General features: G+C 43.6%; 1 protein-coding gene across 1 annotated transcript; it reads left to right on the top strand.

Annotated features, from left to right (window-relative positions):
* Positions 1-3,287: 3,287 nt before the first annotated feature.
* On the top strand, positions 3,288-11,154 carry LOC309405689 (alpha-1-antiproteinase 2-like; the record flags this gene model as incomplete). Its single annotated transcript, XM_082000532.1, has 4 exons — positions 3,288-4,388; positions 5,387-5,657; positions 10,177-10,324; positions 10,960-11,154. Exons 1-4 carry the CDS (start codon positions 3,740-3,742, stop codon positions 11,152-11,154), a joined length of 1,263 nt encoding a protein of 420 aa, XP_081856658.1. The 5' UTR covers positions 3,288-3,739.
* Between the last annotated feature and the right edge of the window lie 2,466 nt (positions 11,155-13,620).

Here is a 13,620-nt window from a genome sequence, read left to right on the forward strand (position 1 = left end):
TTGGTCTGATCTGTTCTTGGGACTGGTGCTGCTCTGTAGAGAAAAGAAAATCTCCTCTGTCCCACCTGACTGCCCTAACCACTGAACTGGTTCTTTTTTATCTTCTTTTTTATCCTCTGGGCTCAGTGATGCTTCATCCTTGAGTACGTACAGTAACTCAGGTTCAACAGCAAATGCTGACGGTGGCCTAGTAGAAGAGTGAGAGCTCATGTTCACCTGTTTCCAGGTAAAAGGAGGCCTAGAAATGGGTGATGTCACTCTTGGTGGGTGCGCTTCCCAAGTGAGCTCTCCAATGCTAAGATGTCTTACAGAAGATAGATGACACCGGGGACACATGTCAACAGTCACATGTATTTCTAAAAGATAGTGTAAACTTGGCTTCCATGTTTCTGCTGCAAAAGGAATTGCTTTTAATGAAATAGTTACAGTGACTGGATTCTCTGCAGAATGCAATGCCCTTGGCTTGTGCTTGCAGTGTCCTCTGGGGCCTCAGGCACAGAGGTGTCAAACATCTGAATGACAAGAAAAGTAAATATCTAGATGATCAGTCTGGAAAAGCTCCTGAGCATGTCCAGGTGCGTACAATTAGGTACGCAGAGACCTTTCTGGCCAGCCAGGAAAGCACATGTGAGTTTGTGTTTCTCCTAAGAGTAAGTGGTCCTGGACAGTAGGCTTCTGAGTTACTTTTCTCAGTCACAGATGTGGCTAGTCAAGCCTTTCTTTTGTGACTTTTTTGTGTGTTTGAGTGATTTCTTTTCTTTATGGCCCTGAGCAGCTGAGATTACTTCAGCAGCCACCACTGGTGGTGATGGGGCCATGTCTTGATGTGCTTGATGCCCCTCACAGCGCAGCTTTCAGCAACAGATTTTTCAGATTTCCTTATTTAGAAGCAGTCAGGAGGTAAGCAGCACCATCTGGTGAGCAAACAGCTTTTCTATTTCATGCCTGCATATGTTTCTGAGCAGTGCAAATTTTCTTGTTGTCTGAAATGACATTATCAGTGCGGACCCCTTATGGGAGAGGCATGGGATGAATACATATCTCCTGGACTACTACATGGGACTCTAAACACAGAAAATTGTCTTCAGAATTCTCTCTGCAAATCATAGAGATAAAAATCAGCCCTAAAGTGGACAAATTAGCTATATCCACAAAAAGCAAGTTCTGTCACTCACAAAACTTAGTCCAGCTCACTTCCAGGGCTTCTGGTGGAATTATTCTAGGGTAACTTCAGCTAATCTCTGTTTTCTCCATTTTCTTTCTAGGATATACTGTCCAAAATAAGTACTGCCATTCTGGATTGCATGGTAGGGAAGATTGTGTGATAGGGAAGAGGTAATATATTCAACAAGTGTTATCGACAAGTCTATTACAGATAAATTGCTTAAAGGAACACTGTCCTCCAGGTGTTGCCATGCTCTTATGCCATTGCCTGGTTTGACTGAATGTTCTTCATGAAAACAACATTTTCTTGAATGCCACAAATATATTGTCATTGCGTAACAAAGAAAAAGAGAAGAAAAGAGGCAGAGAGGTAAATGGGTTTTCTTCCAGGCTATTCAACAAGTCAGTGTACATTTAGAATTAGAATTGAAGAGCTTTTCACTTCTACTCCCATGTTTATGGACAAACAGTTTTTCTGGAGATTATATGAGTAAAGGTCTTAAGATCAGAAGCTTCCTGCAAAATTAGCCCCTTCAGATGATAGCAAATTCCCTAAGGTCTTTTTAGCACAGGTTCTCAGCTCTTTGCTTTTTAAGCAAGTATGCTTGGTAGGAAAATCCCTCAATAATTAAGACGATATGCATTTTCTACTTCATACTGAAAGGGTCTCTGTTGTCAGTTTATTACTGGCTGATCACTTGCTAACCTAGAAGCCACAATAATATCAAATGGAATAGTAAATATCGAGTATGAAGTAACAATCCCCAATCATATTCTAAAGGCTTACAGGACACAAATTCTATCACAAAAGTACCTTTAGATTTCAAAGAAGGGCCTAGTAGAGTGGGCCACTTGTATCTTCAAGGCTTAAACAACAAAAAAGACCTCTACAAACTGCAGCTGCTGAGTCTTTTATAATTCTATGATTTTAAAATCAATCATTATCAAGATTATTGTGAGGGTTGACTCATGAGTCTTGACTGTTTGTGATTGGCCAGTACTGAGTAACAGATGGATGATTCAGATTCAGATTGTATTTAATTAGCTGTGAATTCAGAGCTGTAATAAAATGAAATTAATTCCATGAAAGTACATAAATTAACCACAAAATGCAAACATGTCATAACTATATAGAGCAAAAATATCAGGATAGGAAAAAAACCTTCAGAAAACTGCAACCAATATTTTACAGAACCCTTACAGCAAAACTATGCTGTATCTATTAGCCATAATTTTGAGGCCAGGTCAGTTAACTTCCATGTCTACTCTGCGTTCCAAATAAATAGAAATTGGCAGTTCAATGTGTATATAGAAAAGTCCATCTACCCGTTATGTTTTGTAATAAATATTAAATGTGATGAGATAGGGAACAGATGGTGACATGTTTAAAACGAACTGCTTCATTCTTTGGTATTCATGTTATTCTTAATAAATTATGACTGCAGCTGAGTAAATAGTTCACAGTGAATAATTTATCCAGAGGCACCTTCTGAATTGGCCTGCTGGATACGTGGAAATAGATTAGGCTTAGTTCTGATGCTTGTTTGGGAGTTGATTTCTATTCAAAGTCTGACTAATGCATTGGCTCACTGAGCAGTTTTAAATATTCAGAACTGGAGCTCTTATGTTGAGTTACAAGTAGACAGATATGTTGAGAATTATCATTTCAATGTCAAAATCAGAGGAGGCCAAACTATAATTTAAAGCTACTATGCACAGTAATTGAAACTGTAGTTACCAAGAACCTTTATTGTTCTACCATTTGTCAGTAACACAGTAGGTGTTATTGCAAATAGGTCTGCTTTTTAGAAATACTTATATCAAACACAAAAATATTTGAATATTTGATTATAGCTCGAAAATGTTTTGCAGGTCTAACTGTAACTGGATATTCAACTACGAATACAAATTGTTCCCTCTGATGTTATGGAGAATGCAGGACTGTGAGCACCTATTCCTTAGAGACATAGGGCTTTATATTTGGTTTGCTACTGAAAAACAGCCGCCACCATTTGTCCTCTCTTGAAATAGGGTGCCTTATCAATCTGATCAAACGTTTACTTAAAGATCTCCTTTATGCTTGTTTGCTCAAATTCTGTTTGTATGTAGCTACTCATTGCTGCCCACTTGCATGAATTTCATCTTTCTCCCTTTACTCACAAAACATCCAGACATCTTCAATGATGTTCTTTCCAGGAATTATCTTAGAACTTTTGCGTCAAAGGCACAGGGGTATCGCAGCCCTCCAGTGATTAGCCATGGTGTGTTTTCTGGTGGGATATGCTCTGTTCTCTGTCCTGCTGAGGGTGCTGTGTATTCAGCTAATCCATGCTGAATTTTGCCTTTGCAGATATTTAGGATGAGGGTAGCAGAAAGAGTTGGCAGAGTCTTGCCAGGAGGCCTGGGAAAAAAAAAAAAAAAATCTGTCAGAGTTGGAGAACATGGAAACTGAGGAAAAAAGAAAAAGATAAGATTTCTTATTTGATGGGAATGACAGAATAAGTATTTCTACTCAATTAATTTTCTTTCCTTAGTAATAGCTTCTCTTTTTTTCATAGGATTTTAATACAAGAAGATGAAGACCACATTCTACGTAAGTTTGCTACTGGCTGGTCTTCATGCTGTTGCTCATGGTGAGCTCCCACCCAACCGCCACAATGGACATGATCCAAATGAACCTAGACATCACATGCATCACAGAGGTGAAGCTATCGCTTGCCTCAAACTAGTGCCGAACAATGCTGACTTTGCATTTCAATTTTTTAAAGAGGTTTCACTGGAAGCACCTAATAAGAACATTTTCTTCTCTCCTGTAAGCATCTCCACAGCATTTGCGATGCTGGCCCTAGGGGCTAGATCAACCACTCAGACTCAGATCCTGGAAGGACTCGCCTTCAACCTTACAGAGATTCAGGAGAAAGAGATACATGAAGGCTTCCACAACCTTGTCCACATGCTGAGCCATCCACAGAGCGAGGTCCAACTCAACATGGGGAATGCCATCTTTCTAACAGAGAAGCTGAAACCTCTAAAAAAGTTTTTAGATGATGCCAAAGTTCTGTACCAGCTGGAGGCTTTTACCACTGACTTTAACAGTCCCACAGAGGCTGAGAAGCAGATCAATGATTATATAGAGAGGAAAACACATGGGAAAATTACTAATTTGGTCAAGGACATGGATCCACAGACTGTAATGCTTCTGGCTAGCTTTGTTTTCTTTAAAGGTAAGTCCTCTAGGATTCACATTCATGTTATTTATTCTTATCAACAGATCTAATGTCAGCTACCTCCTTTGGAAATTGCTCTGGGGGAAATTTCAAATGCTCTTTGCTGGGCCAGAAGAGCCCCTAATGGCTTACTGGAGGTGGTGGAGAGGTGGCAGGACCCCACTTGGCATGGGGAGGCATCCAGGGGCCACACAGACTTGGTTCTCTTTGTGGCAGCCGTGGGAAGTCTGCTCCAAGCCGCTGGCTCCCGTGCAGCCTGAGCTCATTTTTGTGGGTTTAGCCGTAACTCCAATTGCCCCATGTTCTTCTAATTTTCAGTGAAGGTGCTGAGACACATGCATGACCTAATCCTTTTAATGCCTCCATTTAAAAGTATGCATGATGCAATGGCCTACTTTACTACATATTATTTTTTATTTCCCTATCAGAGTCCTTTATGTATACACAGTAACATATTTATATATGGAAGAAGCTATTGATGAACAGAGGAGGACATTTTAAGGAACAAAGTGGAAACACAGTGCGTTTTTGCTGTGGGTTAGATGATGTGCTCTTAAGCCTGACATAACAGCACTCAGATATGAGATCCTACATTAAATTTATCTACAAATTGAGGCTTATGATTAAAGTCAATAGAAATGAAATGCATACAGTATATGAGTATACAGATGATGTCAGGTAAGCCCTCAAATGACAACTTACAGAGAGTCCCCTTACGTTACCTGAATAGAAAAACAGTGGTAGGTACAAAGAAAATGCCTAATTATTTCATTACTGGTATCTGAAAAATGAAGTGAAATTGGAATCTAACGCACTCTTTTGACCCGTTAAAAGATTCTTTCCTTACTATGATACACATTTTAAAACATTATGTTTGAAAATTCTGAATTTAACAAATGGAGGAATAGGTGAATATTATTACAAGTTATATAAAATACAGTTTATGCTGGGATGGGACATGGGATATTCAGCTGCCTTCTCCTTCTCTGTATCAGGCAACTGGGAAAAGCCTTTTAAACCAGAGTATACTGAAGAAAAGGAGTTCTTTGTGGATGCTGAAACTACTGTAAAAGTCCCTATGATGCACCAGACGGGCAGATTCGACTTCTATTTTGATGAGGAGCTGTCATGCACTGTGGTACGACTTCATTATAATGGGAGTGCTACTGCATTTCTGGTTCTGCCAGCAGAAGGGAAAATGAAGCAGTTAGAGCAAACTCTGGTCAAGGAAACCATCCAGGAATGGTCAGACCATCTCTTCCAGAGGTAATCTTCTGCCAGTCAGCTGCAGCGGCACCTAGATTTATAGTCTTTTTTTCTTTTTTGGGAATGCAAACACAATGAACTTGCTGATTCTGGGAACCGAGTGAGTTATTTTTGGCTTGTGTGCCCTAGCTGTAAAAATCTTACAGCTGGTTGGTATTTAACTATTCTCTTGTTGATGCCTGAGTGACTTGCTTCTCCCCCCACCAGAGCAGAGACCATCTTGATGGGCTTCCAGGAGTCCTGAATAGCAAGCCTAGATTGGTTTCTAAAACAGTCCATTGACTGAATGGGAAGATGGTAATTCTAAGGCAAATCTCACTAGGTTCCAGCTAATGTGTTTTACCTCTGTCACTGACACACAGTGACTCAGACTTATGTCTAAACCTTAAATAAACCATAACTTAAATGGGTTGTAGTAATGCATACATACGTAGTATGTCCTACACAAATATCTTTCTTACAAGAACCGTTGCAGCACACAGTGGTTGTTAGAACAGGTTAGTGATTAACTGTGGGTGTCCTGATTTTCTGGCATTTTTGTTTTGAAACTATAAAAATCTAGTGAGGTTCTGTTAGCTCCTACCATAAGACACTAACATAAGCTAAGATGTTTTACAACCTTGTTTGTCTGGGAGGGAAGAGATCTTAGCACCAGTAGATGAGTAATATCAAGTTAATGCATGACTAATTTACCAGGCTCTGCTCTGATTCACAACTAATAAGGCTATGGAGTTCACACCCATGATTCTTGGTGCATCATTATAGAAATGCCAGCACAGTTAATAAAAACATAATGGGTAGCAAATTGGATGTGAGCTAATAATGTGACACATCAAATACGAAACATAAAAATGCAGAATTCTCAGCTGCAAAAGACTGGAATGCAGCTACCAATGGCTACAGGCTGTTCAGAAGGGACAGGCAAGGAAGGAAAGGCGGAGGCATTGCCCTCAACAACAAGAAATGGATAGAGTGCAAAGAGCTGTCTCAATAGCCACGAGCAGGCTGAAAGGTTATGGGTAAGAATCAGAGACCACGGCAACAAAGGGAACCTCGTGGTTGGTGTTTACTACAGGCCGCCCAATCAAGGGGAGCCTATTGACAAAGCTTTCTCACTCCAGCTACTCCTGTAGTAGTGTATGTAGTAGTATCATGCTCGCAGACTCTCGTCCTACTGGGGGACTTCAACCACCCTGATATCTGCTGGAAAAGTAGCACAGCGAGCTGTAGGCAATCCAGGAGACTCCTGGAATGCACAGAGGACACCTTCCTACGCGAGGTAATGGGCAGCCCTACCAGAGGGGATGCCATACTAGACCTGTTGGTCACCAAAACAAGTGAGCTAAATGGTGACATCAAGACTGGAGGCAGCCTGGGCTGCAGTGATCATGCACTGGTGGAGTTTGCAGTCCTGAGGGATAGGGGGCAGGTGAAGAGTGAAGTCAGGACCCTGAATTTTAGGAAAGAAAAATTCCAGCACTTCAAGGAGTCAGTCTATAGCACCTCCTGGGAAACTGCCCTCAGGGACAAGGAGGCAGAACAGAGCTGGCAGATCTTTAAAGGACTCTTTCCATAGAGTGCAAGAGCTCTCGATCCCCAGGTGTAAGAAATCAGGAAAGGAAGGCAAGAGGCTGGCATGGATGAGTTGAGACCTGCTGGTCAAACTAGAAGGTAAGAAAGAAATGCACAGGCAGTGGCAGCAGGGACAGGTATCCTGGGAAGAGTACAGGGACACCCCAGTTGTGTAGGGATGGGGTCAGGAAGGCCAAGGCATGGCTGGAGCTGATCTTGGCAAGTGACGCAAAGAATATTAAGAAGGGCTTCTACAGGTATGTCAGCCAGAAAAGGAAGGTCAAAGAAAGTGACCTGCTGGTCACAAAGAAAGTGATGTGCTCCGATGAGCACGACTGGTGAGCTGGTAACAATGGATGAGAAGGTTGAGGTACTCAACAACTTCTTTGCCTCAGTCTCCACTGGCAAGCTCTCTTTCCGCACCTCTTGAGTGGATGGACTGCAAGATGAGGACTGAAGGAGCAAAGTCCCTCCCACTATAAGAGAAGATCAGGGTGGAGACCACCTGAGGAACCTGAACATATATAATAAGCCTATGGGACCTGATGAGATGCATCCCAGAGTCCTGAGGGAACTGGCTGATGGAGTTGCCAAGCCACTCTCCACACTGCCTGAAAAAGCCTTGGCAGTCAGGTGAAGTCCCTGGTGACTGGAAAAAGGGAAGCATTGCACCCATTTTTAAAAAGGGTTGAAAGGAGGATCCTGGGAACTACCAACTTTTAAGTCTCACCTCTGGGCCTGGGAAGATCATGGAACAGATCCTCCTAGAAGCTATGCTAAGGCACATGGAGGACAGGGAGGTGATTCAAGACAGCTGGCATGGCTTCACAAAGGGCAAGTCCTGCCTGACCAAACCAGTGGCCTTCTGTGATGGAGTGACCACATCAGCGGACAAGGGAATAGCTACCAATGTCATTTATCTGGACTTCTGTAAGGCCTTTGACACAGTCCACCACAACATCCTTCTCTCTACACTAGAGAGAAATGGATTTGATGGGTGGACTGTACAGTCAATGAAGAATTGGTTGGATGGTCATGTCCAGAGGGTAGTGGTCAACGGCTCAATGTCCAGATGGAGATCGGTGACAAGTGGTGTCCCTCAGGGATCCATATAGGGACCTGTACTCTTTAATATCTTCATCAGTGACACAGTGGGATCGAGTGCACCCTCAGCAAGTTTGCAGATGACACCAAGCTGAGTGGTGCAGTTGACAGGCCTGAGGGATGGGATGCCATCCAGCGGGACCTGGACAAGCTTGAGGAATGGGCCTATGTGAACGTCATGAGGTTCAAGGCTAAGTGCAAGGTCCTGCAGGCGGGTTGGGGCAACGCCCAATGTCAATACAGGCTGGGAGATGAAGGGATTGAGAGCAGCCCTGCTGAGAAAGACTTGGGGCTACTGGTGGATGAAAAGCTGGACATGAGCCGGCAATGCGCGCTTGCAGCCCAGAAGGCCAACCATATCCTGGGTTGCATCCAAAGAAGCGTGACCAGCAGGTCGAGGGAGGGGATTTTGACTCTCTGCTTTGCTCTGGTGAAACCCCACCTGCAGTGCTGCGTCCAGCTCTGGAGCCCTCAGCACAGGAAAGACATGGACCTGTTGGAGCGGGTCCAGATGAGGGCCACAAAAATGATCAGAGGGGTGGAACACCTTTCCTGTGAAGACAGGCTGAGAGAGTTTGGGTTGTTCAGCCTAGAGAAGAGAAGGCTCTGGGGAGACCTTATTGCAGCCTTCCAGTACTTAAAAGGGGCTTCTGAGAAAGATGGGGACAGAGTTTTTAGCAGGGCCTGTTGCAATAGGACAAAGAGTAATGGTTTTAAACTGAAAGAGGGCAGATTTAGACTAGAGATAAGGAAGAAATTTTTCACAATGAGGGTGATGAAACACTGGAACAGGTTGCCCCAAGAGGTGGTAGATGCCCCAACCCTGGACACATTCAAGGTCAGGCTGGATGGGGCTCTGAGCAACGTGATCTAGTTGAAGATGCTTATTGCAGGGGAGTTGGACTAGATGGCCTTTAAAGGTCCCTTCCAACAAAAACTACTCTGTGATTCTATGAAAATCAGGAAAATCCTCATCTACATAGGAATAAGTTCTTCATGGGAGAGGTTGTAAGAACCAAAGGGCAATTTCAGTTCCACTATTATGTTGATGCCAGTGCTAATTAATACACTTGGTCCCATTGTCTTCTAGTGCGCTGGGCAGTATCACGTAAAGGCTACAGCAGTAGGGTTTGGATCCCATCTGTTTTGCTATTCAATCCAAGATGTCTCTGGGCGAGGAAGCAAAAGACTTGAGCTAACTACAGGGTAATCACTACAGTAGGTGACTTGGAGGCTCCGAGGCTCCCTAGACAGTGCATGAAGAATAATCGAACAGAAAGCATACTAAGCAGGAGCTGCCTACAGATAGCTCACAGCCAAAGGCAAACTTGAACGTGGCCAGCCCCTGGGAGGAAGACAATTAGAGGACAAGGTGTCCAAAGGTACAGGCAGCAGGGCACAGATCTTCCCTGAAGCCATGGCAAATGCCACAGTTATGCCAAAAACACTGCTTTTCTTTGAAGTGCTGGGGTTTGCTACACTTCTCCCTAAACAGAATCTGTCTATGCCTCACTTTATGTCTCCACCTGCTTGAGTGACATGGGCTGACACCTCTGCACCTCATCTTCTCTGACTGTAAAAAGGGGCTCTCATTACTGTCCTTTGCAGAGTGCTCTCAGATTTGATGAAGCAAAACACCAGATAGATATTACTATTATTATTAAGAATGCTAGTGCTTGTATCACCATGAGAAGCACCAGCAATTGAATTAAGGCTCACCGTACATTCAGGGTCCAGCCTCCTGGGGTTTGACACTCATGGGAATTACACAGCTTTCTCACCATCACTTACCTCAGTGAAAAGTACTTCTCACCACCTTCTGTGTTTCTCTTCTACCTAACAGACTGGTGAGCCTCTACTTCCCCAAATTTTCTATTTCTGGGAGCTATGAAATAACAAACACCCTTAGCAAGATGGGAATTGTAGATGTGTTCACCGACCAGGCAGATCTCTCTGGCATCACTGGCGCTCCAGAACTGAAGGTTTCTAAAGTAAGTCCATGGCTGTTGACCCTCTCCTTTCTTACACAAATACACAGGAAAATGCTTCTGCGGTAGCATCCAGAAACACCAGCTAAATTCAGCTCCCAGCTTGCCTGCAGTTGTGCCCACCCTGGCCTCAGCATGCAAGCCTACAAGAGGAGTTTAGCCCTTGGTGACAGTGGAGATCAGATTAGTTTGCTGCAAATTTCTTTTTTTCCAAGGCTGGTATTGGCCAAGATTTCTTGGACAGTATCTAGAACATGAAAGGAACATCAACCCCCGGCTCTTCGAGGGGAGCTGCTAATGCCCCTGGGCACACCACAGCCTGTCCTCCCACCCTGGAGACTCAGTTTCAGAGGTGCAGACAAACTCTTAGAACTGGAACCTCCATCCTTCATCCAATCTTTGGGACAGAGGAAAAACAGCCTGGGATTTCTTTTTTTTTCTTTTGAGGAGATTTCTGTAGCTCTGTCCTGGTCCTCATTTAAAGCAGCCATGACTACAACAACACAGCTCACATCTCTGCTGCCTCTACTCACTTCTCAGTGGATCCTTCAAAGCAGGCCTGCTTTAAAAGGGGTCTGATTCATCTCTCAGGTGGCTGTTGTCTGCCTAGAATGACTGTCTGTTTTCTTTCTTCCTAGGTTGTTCATAAGGCTGCTTTGGATGTTGATGAGAGAGGTACTGAGGCAGCAGCAGCAACTGCTGCTGAAATAATGACAATGTCTCTTCCTCCAACCATTGAATTCAACCGTCCCTTCCTCATGCTGATTTTCGATATAGCTACAAACAGTACGCTCTTCATAGGAAAAATAGTTAACCCGACTATCACTAGCTGAAGTGACATATGAATTCTGCGTGCTCTTACTGATTAAAGAAGATGTGAAAATGCATGATGTGATTTATTTCCATTTGTATCAGCTCAGTATATGTTCCTTTTTAGCAAGAGTTTTCATTCTATGCCATTATCAAAAACTATTGGTATTGACCATGACACTTGCTTAAGAGGAAGCAAGGCAAATGTTTTAAATTCAGCTAGCAAAGAATGCCTTTTTTACATGACTGAAAGCCAAGTAAAGACCTAAGATTTGCCAGCATTCAGAAAGAGACATTTTTATTACAATGGAAGACTCCTGCTTAATATGTGGTTGTCAGCCAGAATAGCAGATAACATGATTAACACTCTTGCAAACAAAGCAGAAGTGGTTGAATTTACCATAAGTAAATAAACAAGAGATGGGAGGAGTTGGATAAACAATGCAATATCATGGGAAACTGAAGCTTCTAGTGGAGACAGCACTGGGAATGTGAAAAGCTGTCTTCAATATAGAAAGAAATCTGCTTTCTCCACCAGAAACCTTTTAACATTTTTAGTATTAATCTAGCAGCAAATCTTCCTGAGTTTCTTGCAGCTCAAAACAGAGCAGGAGGATCAAATCTGCTCTTGAACCTGAAGACATTCAACCATGTATTGAGAATTCAACAGACTTAGATAGCCTGTGCGAGTAGCTGACTTCTCACACATGTATCCATCAGTGGTCAGAAGGAGGATGTAGCTGGATGGACAGGTGAGGTATTTGCATGGTGATTACACAGGCATACTGTCAGCTGACATCTGTGGAAAATATATAATGAACATCTAGAAAATTGTAGATATTTCAAGTGCTGTTCTTTTCCAGCCAAAAAGTAGGTAGAGGGCACCCAATAAGCAGATTGCCTGACCCAGGTAGGTGGCAGGCACCCAGGTAGGACATAGGGCAGCTTGAGGGCTGGCTGGTAACCGCTTTCAACAGACCTGCCTTGGCAACAGGTACCAGAAAGAGCACAGTTGCCCCTTTCTTAGCTACAGTTGTGTTTTTTGGAAGGAGATGAAATGGTGTCACAGCATCAGGAATCACGTTGGGAGAGTCAAATGGCTTGGGAAGCCAACACAGCCTCAGCAAGGTCTTGTGCTCTCTGTGAAATTAACAGCAAGTGTGGTTTTACCCTTCTGATGCAAAGCGCTGTCTCTCCTTTCACAGTCAAAAGGAAAGTCCCCTTTCTGCTCTGTGTTCTTAGTAAAAAGCTCCTGTTTATTCTCATATGTGGTGCTTGACGGTGTTTTTTGACTACATAGAGACAGTCTCTGTATAGACAAGCGTATGAACAACTCACAAGTATCAATGGCAGGACTCCTAGTGAAAGAGATGCATGTGCGCTACGTCTTCCCGGTTCCTTCCTGCTCTCAACTCCATCTGTGTGGGTGGCTTTGTGGCCTGACGCCCACACAGTGATAATTCATAAGGCACCCTATCTGACTGTGCAGGTTTCTTGTCTTCCTGAAATACGACTGCATGGTGCAGCATCGACAGGATCAGTCTTGGCCGTTATCACTCCTACTGTTAACTGCTGTTAAAGAATGGGCATTCAGAAAAGCAACAGTAAAGCCTTTAGGGATGGGGGAGCTTGAAGAGGTGAGATCCTTAGCTATGTATTGAGAGTCGCATCGATTTGCACCAGTTGAAAAACTGCCATAATTGATTTTAGTAGAGTGATCCTCAATTTACATCAATAAATGTGGAAGAAACAGAGGTCCCAGATGCACAGTTACCTGTGACAGCTGCAAGACTAAATATTGCTTGCTCCCTTGTAAACCATTTTGGAGTGGATATACATAGAAATACAGCATAGTAGGAAGAAGGTTGTCCCCATGTGGGTCTGGGAGAGATCTGAAGATCAAGAGAATCCCTCACATCAGATAAATCAGCTTTTTCAGGTTGTTAATCCATATTTTGGGAAGGAGACTCCTTTCTTTCCTACCCTCAGTATCTTGGTGCTCTCACAAGACACATGCCTCCTTCAGAATCAAGGTGGGGGAATTCTGTTTTCCTCCTGCACTCCAGGAACGTGAGCCCACAGGGCCATAGGAGGGAAGTGCAGGGGCAGACATGTTGCCATGCAGAACTCTCAGTCCACAGCTTGTGCTTCCCCTCTCACTGCACCTTCTGTACGATCTCTCTGCATTTGTAATACTGTATTAGAGGGGTTGTAGGGATGGTGGGAAGGCAGAGCAGTGGTGACAAAGGGTGTCTGCCATTCCCACAGGGGATTTCCTGCCAGTGTCAAGATTGGCGTCCGCGAGCCGTCTGCCAGACTTGCTTCATCAGGCAATAACTCCTGGTGTATTGACATCATGCCGTGATTTTCCACTGCAGGATTTGCCAGAGACAGTGTTGAAGAAGAGGCAGGCACCACACTTAGCACAAAAGAGCAGCAGACAGCTTGCTCCCTGCCTACGTCCGTGCTGCGCTGCGCCATTTGTTGCG

This window comes from Phaethon aethereus, assembly GCF_964289735.1.
Source record: "Phaethon aethereus genome assembly, chromosome: 5".
NCBI lineage: Eukaryota > Metazoa > Chordata > Aves > Phaethontiformes > Phaethontidae > Phaethon > Phaethon aethereus.